The sequence below is a fragment of the Acomys russatus genome, chromosome 14 (genome assembly GCF_903995435.1).
Source record: "Acomys russatus chromosome 14, mAcoRus1.1, whole genome shotgun sequence".
Lineage (NCBI taxonomy): Eukaryota > Metazoa > Chordata > Mammalia > Rodentia > Muridae > Acomys > Acomys russatus.
In genome coordinates, this window is record NC_067150.1 from 53,933,657 (window position 1) to 53,954,301 (window position 20,645).

Genomic DNA, 20,645 nt, shown 5'->3' on the forward strand with positions numbered 1-20,645 from the left:
ACTGGCGAGCACCAGATCAGAGACAGGCCCTGTCTCAAAGGAGGTGATGGCAGTCCTGAAAATGACACCTGAGAGTTTCCTCCACCCTCTCCAATATCACACATACACATATACGATAGTACACACACACACACACACACACACACACACACACACACTCCACATACCCCACATACATATACCACAAATAACACACATATACAACAAACACCACACACACACACACACACACATGCACGCACGCATACACACACACACAAAGGTTTTTTTTTTTTATAAGAAAATTTCTAACAGGTAGGGTTGTTAAAAACGGAACTCTTACAGTGATAAGCCCTCTCCCACCAGAAGACCATCTTTTGGAGCATTGGGGTAAGGACCCAGCATTCGAAGGATTCCTGGGCCCAGTAAACTTGGTGAGCCCACCCAGCACTAGTTCATGTCACGGAGTCCCTGATACCGGTCTCTAGGGCTTGGTGTTTATTTCGAAGCCAATAGTAATAAAGCATTATCCACCTTAAAAACACTAGACCTCTTCTCAGACTCCTCACTGTAGAGCAGTGGCTTCTCAACCTGTGGATTTCTACTCTCTGGGGGGTCAAATGGCTCTTTCAGAGGGGTTGCATATCAGATATCCTGCATGTCAGATATTTGCATTACCAGCCAGGTGTGGTGGCGCACACCTTTCATCCCAGCACTTGGGAAGCAGAGGCAGGCGGATCGTTGTGAGTTCAAGGTCAGCCTGGTCTACAAAGTGAGTCCAGGACAGCCAAGGTTACACAGAGAGACCCTGTCTCGAAAAACCCGAAGACAAAAACAAAAACAAAAGCAGGTGTTTGCATTACCATTCACAACAGTAGCAAAGTTACAGTTAGGAGGTAGCAATGAAAATAATCTTGTGGTTGGGGGGTCGCCCCAACATGAGGGTATTAAAGGGTCGCAGCGTTGGAAAGGTTGAGAGCCACTGCTACATAGTTTGGCCAGCAGCAGTGTGGTCCTCCCCACACAGTGCTCCTAACAAATTGTGACATGTGGGGATAAAGGTCGGGGTTGGAAGTGGGGTGCAGGGATATATGTGCATGTGTTTGTGTAGATCTGTACATATAAGCGTGTGTGTGTGTGTGTGTGTGTGTGTGTGTGTGTGTGTGTGTGTGTGTGTAGGCCAGAGGTTGCTGTTGGGTATCTTCTTCAATTGTTCTCTGTATTTTTTTGAGGCTGGGTCTCTCACTGGTTTGACTAGGCTGACTGGCTAAAGAGCGCCAGGGATCCACCAGTTCCTGCCCCTGCAGATAGTTCCACACGTAGCTTTTACATGGCCTCTGGGATCTGAACCCTCCACCTGCACGGCAAGCCCTTTACCAACTAACCCATGCCCCCACCCCCAGCCCTGGCCTTGGTGGTTTAGATCTCTAGTCTGTGTTCACTCTCCATCTTATTAAGGAAGACATTTAACCTAATGGGCCTTCCCTTTCATCACCAAGTCCCTTGCTTTGTGTGCCCCCAGTTTGTCCTATCAAATCATCTGTTTATTCTCAGAGCAGCCTGTGTCCCTTGGGCCATGGTGTCCTCTGGGAAGAGTGACTCCTCACAGAGGGGCACCCTCACAGGTGGAGGTCTGAGCTTCAGGGTTCTGCCGCCCTCTGCTCTGCTCTGCAGGTGGGGATAGTCCAGTATGGAGAAGACGCAGTCCACGAGTTCCATCTCAACGACTACAGGTCTGTAAAAGATGTGGTGGAAGCTGCCAGCCACATCGAGCAGAGAGGAGGAACGGAGACCCGCACGGCGTTTGGCATTGAGTTTGCACGGTAAAGCGTGTGTGTGTGTGTGTGTGTGTGTGTGTGTGTGTGTGTGTGAGAGAGAGAGAGAGAGAGAGATACATATACTCAGCTACTCAGTTCTCTCTTGGGTCCTCTCACCTGGTTATCATCTGGTGTCAGCTAGAACAACTGTCATCTGAGAGTTCACCTAGGCTAGACGTACAAGACAGCACACTCATGTCGCCATCAACAAGAGCACAGTGGGGACTGGTGACCCAAGTACCCAACCGTGGCCATCTGGCTTGGTTTTCTGGTGTTATTAGAGTGGTCTCTCAGCTCTTGTCTTCCTGAAGGAGAGAATGTGACCCTACCTCTTCAGATATGATTGGCAGCTGATGACCAGCCCATACCCCCCAAGTGTCTGATCTCATGGGTCTGGATAGGACCCAAGCATCAAAAAAAAAAAAATGCTTAAACCTCCCACCAAGAGATTCTAATGTGCAGCTGGGTTTCTGAGGCACTGAAACCCACTCAGGGTTTGCCCACCCAGGATCTCCCTCCTCCCTGCCCTTCTGCCTACCAAAACAGCAGGGCTGGGGCACCAGAAGGCCTCACACTTCTTAAATGCAGCAGATCCAGAGCGGGGGGAATGGCTCAGTTGGTAAAGTACCACACCAGCATGAGGACTGAGTTCAGATCTCTAGCAGCCACAGGGCACTGGCTGCACGCCTGTAGCCCCGGTGCTTGGGAAATCGAGACAGGCAGATTCTAGCAGCTACTGACAAGCTAGCCTTGCTGAGTCTGTGAGCGTCATGTTTAACATGTGACTCTGTCTCAAAAAGATAACGTGGAAAATGATCAGCTTGTGTCAACCTCTGGCTTCTGTACGCAAATGTTCACTCACACACACCAACTTTGTACACACTCGCACATACACATGCACATGCATGCCCAAGGCCCAGCTGAGCAAATGGTGGACGATCTTGAGCTGTTGGAGTCCCTACAGGGTGCCTACAGCCTCAGTTGTGGCTTCCGTGGCTGCCCCCTAGAGAAAGGACATTATTAGGCTGTCCCATCCCCACAGTCCTCTTCTGACCCACCCTTGCGTCTGCTTCCAGCTCAGAAGCTTTCCAGAAAGGTGGAAGAAAAGGAGCCAAAAAAGTGATGATTGTCATCACGGACGGGGAATCCCACGACAGCCCAGACCTGGAGAAGGTGATCCGGCAAAGCGAGAAGGACAACGTGACCAGATACGCTGTGGCCGTAAGTCCTGCCCCTGCCTGGGGGTGGCTGGCTACCATCAGAGGCTCTGCCCTCACACCCCCAGAGACTGCCGCAAGCTGCTACCCAGCAAAGGCACAAGCTGTGCCTTTCTCTGAATAACAAGTTGAGCATGCAGGAGGCCCTGGGTTCCATCCTCAGCACTGTATAAAACCAGGGGTGGTGGGGCACACCTGCAATACCAGCACTAGGAAAGTCAAGGCAGGAAGAGCAGCTGCACAGAGAGTTGTTTGTTTGTTGTTTTGATTTGGGTTGGGTTTTTTGGAGACAAGGTTTCTCTGTGTAGCCTTGGCTGTCCTGGACTCACTTTGTAGACCAGGCTGGCCTCGAACTCACAGCAATCCACCAGCCTCTGCCTCCCAAGTGCTGGGGTTAAAGGCATGTGCCACCACACCCAGCTGCATGGAGAGTTCTTGAGCCAGCCATCTTGACGTTGTACACATGGATGCAGAAATATGTGGCGTTGTATTTTCCTTCTTTTCCCAGGGAGTTTCAAAAACATAGAAAATACCCCCAACCCTCCCAGATTCCAGAGCCCCAGCTAATCTGACGGGTCTTATCTGGGACCCCCCCCAAAGAATATCTGTTTCAAAATGCCAGTGGCACCTTGAGAACGGAACATGGCTGCAGCCGCCTTGGGGTTCTTGGGGTCACGGGGCCTGCGGGCATGTGGAGAAGTCAGTACTATGTCCTGATTTGTCGTCCCTGCCCCTGTTCTCTGGCAGGTCTTGGGCTATTACAACCGCAGGGGAATCAACCCAGAAACTTTTCTAAGTGAAATCAAATACATCGCCAGCGACCCTGACGACAAGCACTTCTTCAAGGTCACAGATGAGGCTGCCCTGAAGGACATTGTTGATGCCCTCGGGGACAGGATCTTCAGCTTGGAAGGTGACTGGCTCATGGGCTTATACCTTGGTCCAAGGACTATAATTTCACAGAGCACAGTGGCTTAGCAGAAACCATTGCTTCACCCAAACTGTACTGGGCACCACCCTGTTGGATCTGAGTGGGCTGGGTTTTCTGAGACTCTGTCTGACTGCTGAGGACATTTCGAAGGGGAGGGGGACTGAATTAGAGTTGCCAGACTCAGAAAGCATATAATAGAAGTGCTTATGACAGACTCTTACACTGAAAACTTATGCATTGTTTCTCCAAGATCAGATTTCACTGGGCGCCCTCTATTTTATGTGTCAAGCTCTGTGTGAACCTAGCAGGCTTGGCTCCGTTCTCTGATACAGGCCCTACACACCACAGGTTCTCACTCTACCATTTCTGTGTAAATCAAAACCATTGTTTGAGACTGGGGCTGTAGCTCAGTTGGGAGAGTGCTTACCTAACACACATGAAGCCCCCCCCCCCAGTTTCAAGCACCAGCATTGCATAAGCCCAGGAAAGCACAGGGGTGCTTGCCTGTGACCCCCAGTACTCAGGGAGCAGTGGCAGGAGTTGCAGAATAAGATCATCCTCAGCCACATAGTGAGCCGGGATTATATGAAAGTTGTTGTTCAAGAAACAACACCGTGATTCAATTCCCCCGGTAGAGCAGCATCTGGGAGAGCCCCGCAAAGAATCCCGTTTGCAGAGACCTTGTTCTTGCCGTGTGTTTCTGTGACTTTCGTAATGGGGCTCTCGGCATCTGTGGGGACTATGGAAAGAGATGATGGGCGACGAGCATCCCAGAGCCTGAGAGGTCTGCAATGTGTTGACCCCACCCTGGAACTAGCTCAGACAGTGAGACCGATGGGTCCCCTCCCTCCTTCTTCCCTCAAATGGTCACCTTCGGCGATGAGAATGTGGTCTTGATGGACTTATTCAAGGGTCCCTCTGTGGGGTGGGCTTTCAGCACATGTGGCCTTTCTTGTGTGAATCCACAGTGGTGACAAGCCTTAGGGACCAGCAACCAAATCCTTTGACCAATGGAAACGAGCAGCAGAAATAATGCTTCTCTCCTAAAAAAACATGGGAATTTCACACATTTTCATTTGACACCCCCCACCCCACTACACACACATTCTAACAGTCATTTGTAGTGCACGTGTTCTGCAACATGGCTTATTCCAGGCTCTTTGCAGAACTGAGTAACTGTGCAAGTGCACACAGGCACATACACCCCACACACAGAGGCAGGCACACACACGCACACACACACACACAGCCACATACATGCTTGCACATACTTACACGCATGTGCACACACAGACAACACACAAATGCACACACACTTCAATAGTCACACACAATAACAAGGATATGATGAGGCAGTGCGGGCCTCAGGGTGCCTTTCAGAAAAGAACCCCAGTTCCCAAGATGCTTGAGAAAACAGGACCCGAGGGCTAACCAGCCATGCACACAGCTAACGCTGTCTCCTTCCTGTTTTAGGCACCAACAAGAACGAAACCTCATTTGGGCTGGAGATGTCACAGACGGGCTTTTCCTCACATGTGGTAGAGGTACAGGACCCTCTCCTTCCTTCTCCCTCCCCTCTCTTTCTTACTCATCCAGGTCTGTCTGTCATTCCAACTTCTATGGTTCTTTTGCCTCTTTCTTGCTGTCTCTTAGCCTCCTAGAATCTTCTAAGGACTGGAATGAGGGAAGTTAAAGTCTTCAACTTCTTTCTATTGTCTCCTGCTTGCTTCCGAAGCTAGCTCACTATACATGTTAAACACACCCACCTGCCCACCTGCAAGCAGCAGAGTCCCTCCCGCGGCAAAACCATTCAGTCCATACAATCCCGTGCAAAAGTCAGGTCAAGTGTAAAGACCAACAACAAGTACTTGATAGCACCAGGATGCAAGGTGACGTGTGCAAGCTGGGGCAGGGAAGATGTGTGCAGGTTCCAGCTCCACCGGGCGGCTTGCAAAGCCCATCTCTCTTCAGACTCTGCATTGGACTACACCAGTCCCACAAAGAAAAGGCTACAGGTGTCACTAGCAATGTGGTGTGAGGGGCCATGATCACCTGAGGCTTGGCGCAGAAGGGAGCCTGAAACCTCACAGAGGGACAAAGTCAGTGTTTTTGGAAACATTTAATGAAGTGTCAAGCCCTGGGAGTTCCATGTAGGGAAGTATGCCAGCCCCAAGTGTCCAGATATGCTGCAGACGGCAGATGTCCTGTGTGTGTGTGTGTGTGTGTGTGTGTGTGTGTGTGTGTGTGTGCGCGCGCGCGCTTGTGCATGTGTGTGTGCATGTTTGTTTGTGCATGTGTGCATGCGTGTGTGCACGTGTGGTATGTGCGTGCATGCATGTGTGCATGGGTGCGTGCGCGCGCGCGCGCGTGTGTGTGTGTGTGTGTGTGTGTGTGTGTGTGTGTTTACACTGTCTAGGCTGGCACTATATGATTTTCCAAAAGAGGCCTGCAGGCCCTCTGTCATCCCACCACATCCTCTGAAACCTTCTATGATGTGAGTAGGGCAGGGCTCCCACATCTTGCATGTAAAGAATGGATTCACAGCAAGGTTAGGCAAGCTGAGCCTAAAGCGAAGTGATAAAGGACTGTGTGAGCCCTTCCTCCTGTGGCCAGCAGCTGCTCCAAGAGAGGGACTCCCAGGGTGTCTGAGTCAGATAGCCCAGATTGAAAAGGGGGGCTCTTGTACACAACAAGCAGCGAGCAAGATTCTGGGAAATGCAGCTTATGCTCAGATTTTTCCAGGCCGTATCTGTACACTGTCAAGTCCAGTGCTCTGAATGCGACAAGATGAGAGTGTGATTGTCGCATTGTCCAAGCAGCCCCGACCAGGTGTGCAGCACTTTTCCCAGAGGTCCCTGCACCTCACTTCATGCTCAAGAGAGCACTTTGAGGTCTTCAGGTGGCTGGATCCACCAGTCTTTTTAGTGCCTTCTTGCTACTAGGATACAGGAGGCGCTGGGGTGTAGCTGACCCCTCCCATACCCCGGGAGATAGGAACTTATATTTGCGTGAGGTCAGGCAGCCAGTCCCCTGTTGTGCTGTCCATGGAGACAGGACAAGAGTGAGGACCAACACCATTTAAAAAGGCAGGCATGGGCCAGGCAGTGGTGGTGCACACCTTTAATCCCAGCACTTAGGAGGCAGAGGCAGGCAGATCCCTGTGAGTTAGAGACCAGCCTGGTCTACAAAGCAAGACCAGGACAGTGAAGGCTACACAGAGAAAACCCTGGCTCAGAAAAAAAAAAAAAAGCTAGGCATGGCTGCATATGTGTGTAACTACAGCACTGGGAAAGAGAGGTAGGTAGGTCACAAGAGGTCACTAGTCAGCATTCCTAGCCAAAATGATAGACTTCCAGGTCAGTGAGCGAGCCCTGCCTCAAGGCAGTGCATGGCAGAGGAATACACTGGATATCCTTCTCTGGCCTCCAAATGCACATGCACAGACACATGCATGCACTCCTGCATACCCACATGATGCACCCACCACACAGAAAAGGGCAGAGGGGAAAGCAGCACAGCAAGAAAATGCAACTGCATGAAATGTGGAGGGCCATTGATTAAAAGCAGCTGAAGTGCCAAAAGCAATCAGAAATGACTCTTGCCATCCAAAGTCAGCTTGAGAACTATCAAAACAGCAGGATGGAAAGAAGCACGGCTGTCTCCTGGGAAACCCTGAACAAGCCCAGGAAGCCATCCCTGAAGCTCCGGTTAAGACTATGTGTATGCACGTGCCAGGCATGTGCATCCAGTGCCTATCATGGCAGTGTACCATCCTGTGTTGTCAGACACTGTGGGTGAGAGCTAAGGTGCCATTTTAGGGGACAGCAGTCAGTCCCCTGACTGTGGAGGAAGCCTCTGAACTAGTAAGTTCATACTCCTCTCTCTAATACTGTGCCTATATGTTCCTAAGAGCCAGAGGGGGCACAAAAAGAAATAGAGGCTAAGATGTGTCTTGAAGACTCAGGGAGCTCAGACTGAGCCCTAGCAGAGACCTTGCTGCATGGTCAGTGCCTGCGGGACCCGTGGGTATCCCAGCCACATGGAGGGGAGGCGGTGGGCAGGGATTGTCAGGATCTCAGAGCCCCGGCCTGTTCTTTGATGAGTCAGTCAGTCATGACTGCCCTGTGAAGTCCATACATATGCTCCCCAAATTTCTGCTCCCCAATTCAGAGGGAACTCCATATCCTCTATCACCCCTGACTGCCTGGGTCTTGTTTTTGTGTCAATCACCTGACAGGTGTGTAAAGAGAGGATCGATACATCTGAACCTGAGACTCTAGAATTATAAAAAAGCAAACCTTCTAAATCTAGAGGAATGGTGCTATGGTGGGCTGCCAGGCCCTGGCCCAGCTGTGGGGTTTCTATTTTAGAGAAGAGGGTTTTCCAGAGCCAGGGCCGCTGATGTCATGATTGCAAACCATCCTGTCCCAGGAAGCCAGTGCCTCTGCTCTCAGAGTCAGCCAGGTTGCTATAGGGACTGGGTACCAGGTCTTGAGGGTCAGCCAGGCTGCTCTGTGTTAGGTTTGGAAAAGAATGTCGAGGCCACCCACCAGGAATTACAGTAGCCCTAATGAGTGGTAAACTAAGCCCCTGACAGCTAGGGAACCTAACTGCATGGGTATGCCAGGAAACTTCCAGATGGCATCCCCACATCCAGATGGAGACTAGACTCAAGTCTAGGACTTCAAGCTCTTGGAGGAAGGCCTAGAAAATTATAAACAGTTGACACCCACTTGTGGGAGGTCCTAGAGAATTCTTCCTACCCAGGGTTCTATGGGAGGAGCACCCTTTGACCCCTGCAGTAACACCCTACCCCCACCCTGAACTAAGATGGCCAAGAATGTTTCCAGATACTGCCAGGTTGTCACCCTGGGGGACAGAGCCACCCTCCGTCAAGAGCCAGGCGCCTTTACATTCTCTGGAATGGTCCTTACAGTTAAGGCCACCTAAGTGGAGACACATGGGGCTGTGTCATGGAAGCTCAGTGGCCCCATAAATCTAGGGTGGCTAAGAGGGCCCATAAATCAGGGGATCCCAACAAGCCAAGGAAGAAACATGGGGCACCAGATGCCAGTCTTCCCCAGATGACTGACTCGCTGTCACTTCCTAGCTGGGCCACATGCCTGGCATCCCCAACCTAAATGCTGGCCCTTTGCCAGTGGATCTTCTAGACTTATTTTTTTTCATCAGATTTGGGAAGTCTGGAGGCCCCTCATCTGGGAAAAGGCTGTAATGCAGGGAGATTTGTTTGGATGACCTTCCTAGTACACCTGTCCCCAATAAGGCCATTTGGGGAAAGGTCTTCCATTGAGAACTCTGTAGCCAGGGTACCATGGCATAGGTAAGATGGGGGCTCCCTTGCTCCTTGCTCCTTGCTCCTGAGGTCTAAGGTAGTTCTCAAACTCCGCTCATGGAGAGCGGAAAGGGCCTCTCAACAGAATCAAGCGCTGGGTGGAGCTGGCCTTTCCCAGCACACCAGAGGTCCCCACTGTCAGCAAAGGCACAAGCACCTCTTCAAAAGTCTCCAGAAGCCAAGGAGTCTAGCACACAGCCACAAAGTTGAACTCAGCAAAGAGACAGAAACAAAGGAAGGCCCTCCTCTCCAAGGGGCCCAGGTAGGAAACCAGAAACAGAGGCCACACTGAGCTTTGGGAAACCAGTGGAGACTTTCCTCTCTGCCTCACCCACCCCCTGGCTAAAGACTCAACCCTGCCTCTGACTTGCTGTGTGGCTTTGGGAAAGCTGCTGCCTGTCTCTGAACCTCAAGTTCAGATAAGGAACAATCTGCCCCATCACAAGGCCCCTGCGGGCTCCCATGGGACTGAATGAGAAAGTGCTCCAGAAGAGAGGAATGTTGGCAGCGGCCATGGATGACAGGAATTTGAGTTCCGGACCTCAGCCTTGGCTCTTGCCCACTGTCGGTGCTTTCCAGCTGCGTGGAGCAGGGAGCTAATTAGAAAGCCTGACTTTTGAGAGCATATATAGGGGGAGGAGGTCTCCTTCAGTCACAGACATAGGGGAGGAGAGAAGGGGAGAAATGGGAGAGAGGGAAGAATGGGAGGAAACAGGGGAAGGGCTAACAATCGAGATGTAATTTCAATAAATTAATAAAAAAAAAATAAATATTAAAAAAAAAAAAGAAGAAAGCCTGACTTTGAACTTGGCTGAGCCAGGGCAAGCTCTCCCCAGGACAGCTTATTTATAGTCTCAATAGCATTCCACAGAGGAAGTTCTCCCTCCAGAGAACGGGACTTTTCAACTGCTGTGCAAGATCAACTTGCCGCTTTAAAATGGCAAGCAAACTTTGAACCCAGCCACCAGCTTGGCTCATGGAGGGCTGTGGGGTGAGGTGGTGGGGTGGGTAGGGGCCTTACCTGCTGCTGGCAGAGTGCTTGCCTAGCACAAATCAGGACCAGAGTTATATCCCTAGCGCAAGAGTGCACGCATACACGCATACACGCATACACACATGTACATACACACGCATGCATGTGGGGGGGGGGTGATTTCATAGAGTCCAGGCTAGCCTCAAAGTCACTATGTAGCCAAGGATAAACTGGTTTTAGATTGCTCTGCTTCCACCTCCATAGTGCTGGAATTACAGGCATGCACCAAAGTGCCCATTTTATAAGGTGCTGAGGGTGGAACATGGGGCTTTGTGCATGCCAGGCTCTACCAGCTGAGCCACACCCTGTGTACAGTGAAGCCAGAGAGCAGCTCCAGATGGATGTCCACATTTTTTTGTGTGTGTTTGTTTGTTTGGTTTGGTTTTTGGTTTTGAGGCAGAGTCTGCCACTAGCCTGGAGCTCACGAAGTAGGCTAGGCTGGCTGGTCAGGAAGCCTGGACCACCCACCCACCTGCTTCTGCCTCCCCATCGCTGAGCCTGTGGCACATGCCACCACGCTCAGCTCTTTTTCACACAAGCCCTAAGGACTGAACGCAGGTCCTTGGGCTTGCAAAGCAATCACTTTACTGCCTGAGCCATCTTCCCGGACCCTTAAACAAGAAGAAGCCCTTTTAGTAAAAGAAAATGAAAGCCCAAAGTTAAGATACAAAGTAGCTGGCCCTGCCCCTGCCCCTGCCCCTGCCCCCGATCTCTCAAGTGGAGGGGGCTCTGATGTCCAGGGCTTGTTGCTGCTTTCCTGTGACTGCTAGTCATGAGGGTTGTACACAGTAGGCATGGGGAGGGTACAGGGACCCTTTTCTCAAGAAATAACCAGATAACGGGTAGGGCAAGACACCCTCCAGTGAGGAAGCAAACTCATGGCCCTGGCTTATCTGCCCAACCCGGCTTGATCCACTCTGCTTCCACTCTACCAAACAGCTGTCAGTTCCTAGAAAGTGAACCTCGGCCTTCACTCTGACTTGGGGGGGGGGGGGCTTTGCTTGGTCACTATAGAGGAGGTCACCTGTGGACAGCAAAGCTTGAAAGAGTATGGGGGTCGATAGGTAACAAAAGACAGTTTAAAAGCCCAAGGAAATGCGGAGAGTTTGTCCTGGGTTTGGGTTTTATTTCTAGAATGTTCCTTTTTCTGTTTTTAAATCCGTGCCCCAGAGATCAGCTTGACCCATTTCGTGCTTAGGATGGGATGAGGCGCAACAGTCTCTCTGAGGCTTGTTGATATGGCAAGAGCCCCAGTTGGAAGCTGGGTTTCTATGTCATCACCTCTGGCAAAAGTACCCAGGGTTGCTAGTGGTACCTCAAAGGTTGTAAGACCCTCGGGGTGTCTTCGGTAAGCGGTCTCTAGAAACAGGGTCTGATGCCGTGTTCTCTCCTGGTGCCAGGATGGGACCCTGCTGGGAGCCGTAGGAGCCTATGACTGGAACGGGGCTGTGCTGAAGGAGACAAGTGCAGGCAAGGTGATTCCTCACCGTGAGTCCTACCTTAAGGAGTTCCCCGAGGAACTGAAGAACCACGCTGCATACCTAGGTGAGGCCCATGGGAGGGGGGCTGGCGAGGAGGGTGAGGAGAGCCCCCACATCCAGGGGGCACATCTGTGCCTATTGACCATTCCAGGCCTAGCTACAAGGGTGGCTTCCCCTAGCTGCAGCCCACATCCCATGCCAGCTTCTGAAGACATAGAATAAATGACAGACAGTTCCCATAGCATAAGCAGGCTTCAGTGGAAGCTTCTAGGCTCTCCGTCAGTTGTCAGGGTCCTTAAAGGCTCAGGCCTGGGCTGGAGCTACATCACACTGGGCCTGCCTCCCCTAGGGCAAAATGCAAGTCTGGTCAATACCTACTCTTCCTTTTATTAAATAATTCTTTATACATACATATATAAATATATATATATGTATATGCATACATACACACATATATATACATAAACACATGTGTGTGTGTGTGTGTGTGTATTGCACAGGGCCTTCACAGGTCAATCACACGCCCCCACTGAGCCACGCCTCCAAGCTCTTTTTATTTATCCTTGTGCACAAGGGAAACAGAACTCACTCTTCAGGCCTGGTTGAGGCCCATGTCAAAACCTGGTAAGGCCTACTGAGCACCTAGCACCAGAGACCAGCCTGGTTCTTCCTTCTGCAGGGTACACGGTGACATCAGTCGTGTCCTCCAAGCAGGGGCGAGTGTATGTGGCCGGAGCTCCCAGGTTCAACCATACGGGCAAAGTCATTCTTTTCACCATGCACAACAACCGGAGCCTCACCATCCACCAGGCTCTTCGGGGCGAGCAGGTAATGGAGGGCAGGCTGCAGAGGGCAGGCTGCAGAGGGCAGGCTGCAGAGGACAGGCTGCAGAGGGCAAGCTGCAGAGGACAGGCTGCAGAGGACAGGCTGCAGAGGACAGGCTGCAGAGGACAGGCTGCAGAGGGCAGGGTGTGGGCGAAGATTATGGCCTGACCTAGGAAGGATGAGTAGAGGGGCTTTTCCCTCTCAGCAAGAAGGTCCCACATCCACATGCGCATGCGCGCGCGCACACACACATCCGTCATGTAGGGGGCACACATGCAATTCTCTCTGTGGCTGAAGGTGCCTGCAAAAGCAGTTACCACCCTAAATAGCCATAGAACCTGCACTGTCCCCTCCCCTCAAAATCAGGCTGATTCCTGAACTACATCAGGTAATTTCTTCCCTCCATCTTATAGACTGCTTGCCTCTAGAGGACTAGGTGACCTCTGCTGCTGCTACCCAGTCCCATCAGCCCCTGCCTTGTGTGCACTGGAATAGAGGATATAGGCTGCATGTGTGTGGAGCTGCCTGACCTGGGATTCTGCTGTTCCTGGGGTACCCTGAAAGGACAGTTAAGAGCTGCTTTGTTTGTGTCATCCCTTCCCCCCACAGTGAGACCCACAGGGACACCAGCTTCCTTCCTTTTCCTGGAAGTAAAGCTTACTGCAGATGCCACTGTCTCATTTGGCATGTGGCTAACACCAGACTGTGTGGTAGGCTGTGCTGGATGGTTATGATGCCAATATAAAAAAGGCTCTGGTGGGTGAGCCCTGGTGGCAGGAACAAAATTAATCAGGGCAGCAGCCAAGGAAGCTGCAGTCCTGGGAAGCAGCACCGTTTCTCTGAAACCTGAGAGCAGGTTCCTGAGCAGATCAGGTTAAGAACTCAGGATCTTGCATTATGTCACCTCTTGACTCCCTAGCAGCCCCTAGACCAGGCCTTGGCATCTCCTCACTGACAGCATCCTCTGTTACCTTGGACCTGGGCATCTCCTCACTGACAGCATCCCCTGGTACCTTGGACCTGGGCATCTCCTCACTGACAGCATCCCCTGGTACCCTGGACCCAAGCTAAGCCCCACCCAGGTCCTGACTTGCCTTCCCTCATTACTTGGAGCCTGAGGACAGGCTCGTCCTACATCTCCTCCTGCCCATAGCCTGTCACCAGCGGACACACTCCTCTCATTTCAACCTCAACACTAACTACAGAGAGTCACAATTCTGCCACTCCTCTTCCAGGCCAATGGGTCACTAGTACGCCTCCTTGTGATCACATTGGCAAACTCTGCCCCACCCCCGCCTCCATCCTGCTCCACTCCATTCCACCACCCACCTTCACTCTAACCCCCCTCCATCCCCTTAGCCCCATCCCCAACCTTCCCACCCAGCCCCATCCAGCCCCACCCAGCCCCACCCGGCTCCAACCCGCTCTAGCCCACTCAGGGCCAGCTCCTTAAGGAGACAAGGCCAGACCTGGGAGCTGCAGGGAACTCACTGGTAATTAATGACTCTTTCCTGCCCGGCTCCAAATAAGGGATCATAGTGTTGAAGGCAGCAAAGCTAAGTCGATTCCATGTGGATTATTGTGTCCCACACAGCTGAAGCCACAGATTCACAGATTTCACTGACGTTTCCTGTCTGCCCTATAGCTACTTTCTGGAGACACCTCTCTCTCTCTCTCTCTCTCTCTCTCCCTCCCTCCCTCCCTCCCTCCCTCTCTCTCTTCCCCGCCACAGCCAAAGCTCATTATTCCTTTTCCCTTCTGTCTGTCTGTATTTGTATCTTCCTCCTTAAAGTTGTTTTGTTTTGGCTTGGTTTTGAGACAGGATCTAATGTAGCCCAGGATGGCCTTAAACTCACTATACACCTGAGGATGGCCTTGAACTCCGGATCCTCCGGATCCTCCTGCCCCCATGCACCACCACACCTGGTTTATGCGGTGCTGAAATTCAGACCTGGGCCTTCAGCATCCTAGGCAAGCACTCTACCAACTGAGCGGAATCCACAGCTAGCGTTAAAGTTTTCAGACTTAAGAATAGACTTTTGGGGCTGGAGAGATGGCTCAGAGGTTAAGAGCACTGGCTGCTCTTCCAAAGGTCCTGAGTTCAACTCCCACCAACCACATGGTGGCTCACAACCATCCATAATGAGATCTGGTGCTCTCTTCTGGCGGGCAGGTGTACATGCAGGCAGAGCACTGTATACATAATAAATAAATAAATATTTTTTTAAAAAAAGAATAGACTTCTGAGCCGGGCATTTAATCCTAGCACTCAGGAGACAGAGGCTGGTGGGTCATTGTGAGTTCGAGGCCAGCCTGGTCTATAAAGTGAGTCCAGGATAGCCAAAGCTACACAGAGAAACCCTCTATTGAAAATAAAGCCAAAGGGGGAAAAAAAATCAAAAAACCTGGTGACCCAGCTCCATCCCTCTCCCATCCGTGTGCCGCAGATAGGCTCCTACTTTGGGAGTGAGATCACCTCGGTGGACATCAATGACGACAGAGTGACAGATGTCCTGCTGGTGGGCGCCCCCATGTACTTCAGTGAGGGTCGAGAGCGAGGCAAGGTGTACGTGTACAACCTGAGACAGGTACTGTGGTCAGGAGGGGCCGGGCAGCTGTGCAGGGCATCAGTCCTGTTCTGACTTGGTCAACCTCAAGGAAACCTCCCAGGGTTCCAGGATGGCCAGCACCACCTGCTGGAGCCAACTGGGAGAGACAGGCGCCTCTCTGCCCTGACCTCCACTCTTGTCACCGGAGGGTCTCTGAGTGGAGGCAGAGGGAGTCAAGATCTCAGAGCCTGTACCCAGCCTCACGAGCCTCTTCCCGGCCTGGTTTTGCAGAACCGGTTTGTTTATAACGGCACTCTGAAGGATTCCCACAGCTACCAGAACGCCCGGTTCGGGTCGTGCATCGCCTCGGTTCAAGACCTCAACCAGGATTCCTACAATGACGTGGTGGTGGGAGCCCCTCTGGAAGACAGCCACAGAGGGGCCATCTACGTCTTCCATGGCTTCCAAAGCAGCATCGTGAGGAAGCCCATGCAGGTGGGGTCTCTGTGGAGGCCGGGTAGAGCAGAAAGCGGGGGGGGGGGGGGGGGGGGGGGGGGGGGGCGTCTGTGCGGCACCGGGCACTCCTGTGGTTCAGTCTCCTTTTATGCAGTCCTGCAGGAAGGATCCTGTCCGTCCTTGCTGTGCCAACCTCAAATAGAAATACAGACGTGGGCACACTGTATATCCATGTCCCATCCTATGTATAGGAATACATTCCATCCTCTCAAAAGTCCAATGAAAATCCCAGGCACCCAGCACCGTCACCCCAGCGGGAACCCTGAGGTAGAAAGCTCCCGCCAGGGTTCCATTTTTACTACAAATAAACCTATCACATCTCAGCCTCTCACCCACCATAACTTTCGCTTTTTAAAAAGAATTATATTTTATTTTATGTGTATGGATGTTTTGCCTGCACAAGTGTGTTTGCAGTGCCCAAGGAGGCCAGGAAAGAGCACTGGAGCCCCTGAAACTGGAGTGATGGGCCATTGTGAGTTGACACTGGGGCACACGGAACCAAACCCAGCTCCTCTGCAAGGGCACCTCGTGTCTCTCTTTTTTTTTTTTTTTTTAAGATTTATTTATTTTATGTATTAACGATGCCTGCACGTATGTACGGTATACCATGGAAGTCAAAAGAAGGTGACAGGCTCCCTACAACTGAAGTTAGAAACGGTTGTGAACTGCCACGTCAGTGCTGGGAATCAAGCCTGGGTCCCCTGTAAGAGCTACAAGAACTCTTACTCACTAAGCGGTCCCTCCAACACTATTTTCTTTTTCCTTTCTTTTTATTTATTTATTTTTATTTTTTTATTTTTTTTCAGATTGACCTTGTGGCCCTTGCTGGCCTCAAACTCACAGAGATCCACCTACAACCTCTGTCCACTACACAGACAAACACACACACAGACACACACACACACACACACACAGACATGCACACACACATGCAGACACACATAGAGACACACGCATGCACACACACGCACGCGCGCACACACACACACACACCTCTCACACATACATGTCTGCTCATTTTGTTTTGAGAAGCACCGCTAAGATTAACCAGAGCCATCTGCATGACCGTGGGAGCTACATGTTAGAGCCTGGTGGTTCTGCAGTGAGTCCACAATGAGTCTCTCTCTCCCAAAATCTATCAATAGATAAAAGTGCAACAGTAGAGGATAGCCTCCCCCTCCTCGTGCCCCTCCCCTGCCTGATCGCTAATAGAGCCCAGTGCAGGTAACTACAGTTGTGAGCTAATGATCTAAAGAATTTTGTCTCATCTAGAGAATTTGCCTGCACACTTTATTAGCGAAATAGTCTAATAACCAGGGTTAGAGATGCCAGTGGGTTTGTTATCTGTCAGGTGGCACACATGGACATTGAACAAGTACTTTATTTTATTTTTTATGGTAATGAGGATCAAAGTTAGGGCCTTGTGCCTTCCAGGCAAGCACTCTACCACTTAGCTACACCGTCAAGCCCTTGGTTTTTCGAGGCAAGGTCTTGCTGTGTAGCCCATGCTGGTCTTGAACTCATGGTCCTATTTCCACCTCTCAAGTACTGGGATTGTAAATGTGAGCCACCAAACCTTGTTGAGGAATATTCGGAGACATCATATTTTCACCTAAAGCAGTGACTTTAAAGGTAGGAGTTTGCCAGCTGCCTTGCCAGCAGGTTCTCAGAGCTCAGGTTGACTCTGTCCCTCCTAGAGCTAACCTGGGCTCACAGTACACAAACTTTTTCTCTCCTCTCCCTGCAGAGAATCGCAGCCTCAGAACTGGCTCCCGGTCTGCAGCATTTCGGCTGCAGTATCCACGGACAACTGGACCTCAATGAGGACGGGCTCGTGGATCTAGCAGTGGGCGCCCTGGGCAACGCGGTGGTTCTATGGTGGGTTCCCCTGCTTCCCCTAACCGGAGGGTTCTCCTGAGGGCTACCTGAATAGAGTGTGTCAAAGTTCTGCTTCAGGGTCTTGCCTCTTGGTTCTAACTACTGTCATTAAAATGAACCCTGAGCCTCTCCCAGCCCTTGTGTTCTGGGAGCCCTAATCTATTCTTAGTAAAGTCTTAGGACTGGAGACTACTTTCTGCCCCCAGCCCCAGAATTTTTCCTATGTTCTGGTCCCTGCAGCATCTCTTCCACTCCTGGCTACTTAGAGGGAGCATCGCAGGGGACCCCTTCCCAAAGGCATTTTTCCTCCCCTCCAGTGCCAGAGAATAGATGTGGAATATAGGGTTTTCTTTCTTCCAGCCCCCCTGACCTCATCTCCTTTTTGTGTGTGACTCCACATCAGTGTTTTAGAAAAGCCTGTGTATTTTCTTGTGCACTGCTACTTTAAGAATATAGACCTTGGGCTGGAGAGATGGCTCAGTGGTTAAGAGTGCTGCCTGCTCTTCCAAAGGTCCTGAGTTCGATTCCCAGGAACCACATGGTAGTTCACAACCATCTGTAATGTCTGTAATGTAATCTGATGCCCTCTCCTGGCCTGCAGGTGTGCATGCAGACAGAACATTGTATACATAATAATAAATAAATAAATCTTGAAAAAAAAGAAAAAGAATATAGACCTGGTTACCATGAAACTCGCTGTGTAGACCAGGCTGGCCTAGAACTCACAGAAATCTACTTGTCTCTGCTAAGATAAAAGGCATTCTACCATGCCCAGCTGGCTGGAGCTTTTTAAGTATGTGCTGATGAGATCAACTTCATCATTTAGGTTTTTGCATTAACTTAAAATTTGAAGAAGAGGGCTAGAGAGATGGCTCAGAGGTCAAGAGCATGAACTGCTCTTCCAGAGGTTTTGAGTTCAATTCCCGGCAACCATATGGTGGCTCACAACCATCTATAATGATATCTAATGCCCTCTTCTGGCCTGCAGGTGTACATGCAGGTAGATCACTGTATACATAAAAATAAATAAATCTTTTTTTTTTTAATTTGAAGAAAAAAAACTCAGCCAACTTTCCATCATCTTAACACTGACACTCTCAGCTTCCTGTTGAACTTGCAGTCTTTTCCCCTCAATTGTGCTCCATGAACCAACCACTCAGCCTCACTCCAGGGCTCATTAGAGTCTGTGCCAACTGACTGCATGCAGATCTGTGGTACAGCAAGGTATCTGCAGGAGGTAGTGGTGCATGCAATTAACACTTGAGAGACACTTTAGAGCTCGCTCTTGTCTCCCTCACTTTAGTGTGACCTAGGGTACAGCCTTAGCCTGGGATTTCTTTTTTGTTTGTTTGTTTGTTTGTTGTATATTAACTCCCTGTGAAGCTGAGGATGACTTTGAACTTCTGGTCTGCCCAGCTCCATCTCTCCGTCACACCTTGTGTATGAGGTACTGGGAATCAAACCCAGAGCTTCATGTCTTCATGTGTGCTGGGCAAGCACTCTACCCTCTACACCTGGCATGGGTTTTCTTTTCCTTTCCTTTTTTTTTTTTTTTTTTTTTTTTTTTTTCCTTTGCTTTGCTCAACTGTTCCTTCCTGACCTGGGCCAACAGGTTGTTTTTCAGTGATGGGTCCTGAGAGAGAGAGGCAGGGCATGAGAAGATGAGGAAACAGATAAGTTTGGGACCAGGCAGTCTTGCACAAGCTGTGTCTTAATATGAAGCAAGCTTACTTAGAGGCACAGTGTGTTCAGGGGAGAAATGGGACAGAGTCAGCAGAAACAGTCACACAAGGGGATGGACTCAGCAGGAAGCTAACCAAGCAATGATGCACACAGGGTACGCATGGTATCTCAAGCGCATCAGTGCCCATAGCATCCTCAGGACTGGTAACTCCAGCCTCTTCAGAGGGAAAAGCCAAGTTCCCAAGAACCGAAACCCTAACTCCTTCAAGCTCCGGCCTCAGTCCCAGCCTGGCTTTGGCAAGGCCACAGAGCTATGCTCCTTCTGCACTTTGCTAAAAGCCTCTGAGCAAGCTCCGGATGGGTCCAGCTCTCAACACTTCCTTTCTTCTCTTTAATTTTTACTTCATGAATGTTTTATCTGCATGTGCAGACAGTTGCCCATAAAGGCCAGGAGAGGGTGTCAGATCCCCTGGAACAGTAGTTCCAAGCGGTTGTGGGCTGCTACATATGCTGGTACTGGGAATTCAGACCCAGGTCCTCTGAAAGTGCAGCCAGTCTTAACCCCTGAGCCATCCTCCTAGCCTCCCTCTTTCTGGCTGCTTTAAATATATCTTGGACCTGATATGAAAGGTAAAGGGAAGTCAATAGTCTTCAGCAGGAGCAACCCTGAGGAAAAGACGAACAGGCTGCCCCAGAGCCCTGAAGCTGCTGAGCCCCATCCACCAGCTCTCATTGGCCAATCAATCCTGTAGCTTCCGGAACTTTCTCTGTCCCATACACCACACCCTCTAAGGGGATTTTACAGAGTCCATTCTCATCTGGGTCTGTACCTCTACCCCAGCGTCCCAGACAGGCAGTCAGAACTCCAGCCCTGCCCCGGCTCACCTGCCTTTTATTTCCAGGGCCCGCCCCGTGGTTCAGATCAACGCCAGCCTCCACTTTGAGCCATCCAAGATCAACATCTTCCACAAGGACTGCAAGCGCAATGGCAGAGACGCCACCTGTCTGGCTGCCTTCCTCTGCTTCGTGCCTATCTTCCTGGCACCCCACTTCCAAACAGCAACCGTCGGTAAACCAGCCTCCTTGGGCCGTCAGCTGAGCTCCAATCTCTCTGTGGGCTTTGTGATTGTTCTAGTTCTCCCCAAACGGGTGCTAAGTACCAGGCCACATCCAGAGGCACCTTTGATGCCTGCTGGATTCTACTCTGATGCTCTCCTTCCAAGGGATTCCTGGCAGGACAAGAGTGGTAGTGGGCAGAGCTGATGGGAAAGGCCAGGGACAGAGGAACATCCCTTGTTTGTGTTTTGAGCGGGATGAGAAAGGCAGACAGTACACTACAGAGAAAAGGCCAAGAGTCAGCCAGACTCAGAGAGCCAAGCTGAA

At 50.9% G+C, this 20,645-nt stretch overlaps 1 protein-coding gene across 1 annotated transcript in view; it reads left to right on the forward strand.

Moving 5' to 3' along the window:
• Itga11 (integrin subunit alpha 11) overlaps positions 1–20,645 on the forward strand; it is a 92,703-nt gene that overhangs the window by 50,746 nt on the left and 21,312 nt on the right. Inside the window, exons 7-16 of the mRNA XM_051156624.1 lie at positions 1,654–1,802; positions 2,873–3,017; positions 3,761–3,926; positions 5,418–5,488; positions 11,731–11,875; positions 12,491–12,639; positions 15,084–15,224; positions 15,477–15,680; positions 17,449–17,579; positions 20,165–20,331. Coding sequence (XP_051012581.1) covers positions 1,654–1,802; positions 2,873–3,017; positions 3,761–3,926; positions 5,418–5,488; positions 11,731–11,875; positions 12,491–12,639; positions 15,084–15,224; positions 15,477–15,680; positions 17,449–17,579; positions 20,165–20,331 — 1,468 coding nt within the window. The remainder of the gene's footprint in view (positions 1–1,653; positions 1,803–2,872; positions 3,018–3,760; positions 3,927–5,417; positions 5,489–11,730; positions 11,876–12,490; positions 12,640–15,083; positions 15,225–15,476; positions 15,681–17,448; positions 17,580–20,164; positions 20,332–20,645) is intronic.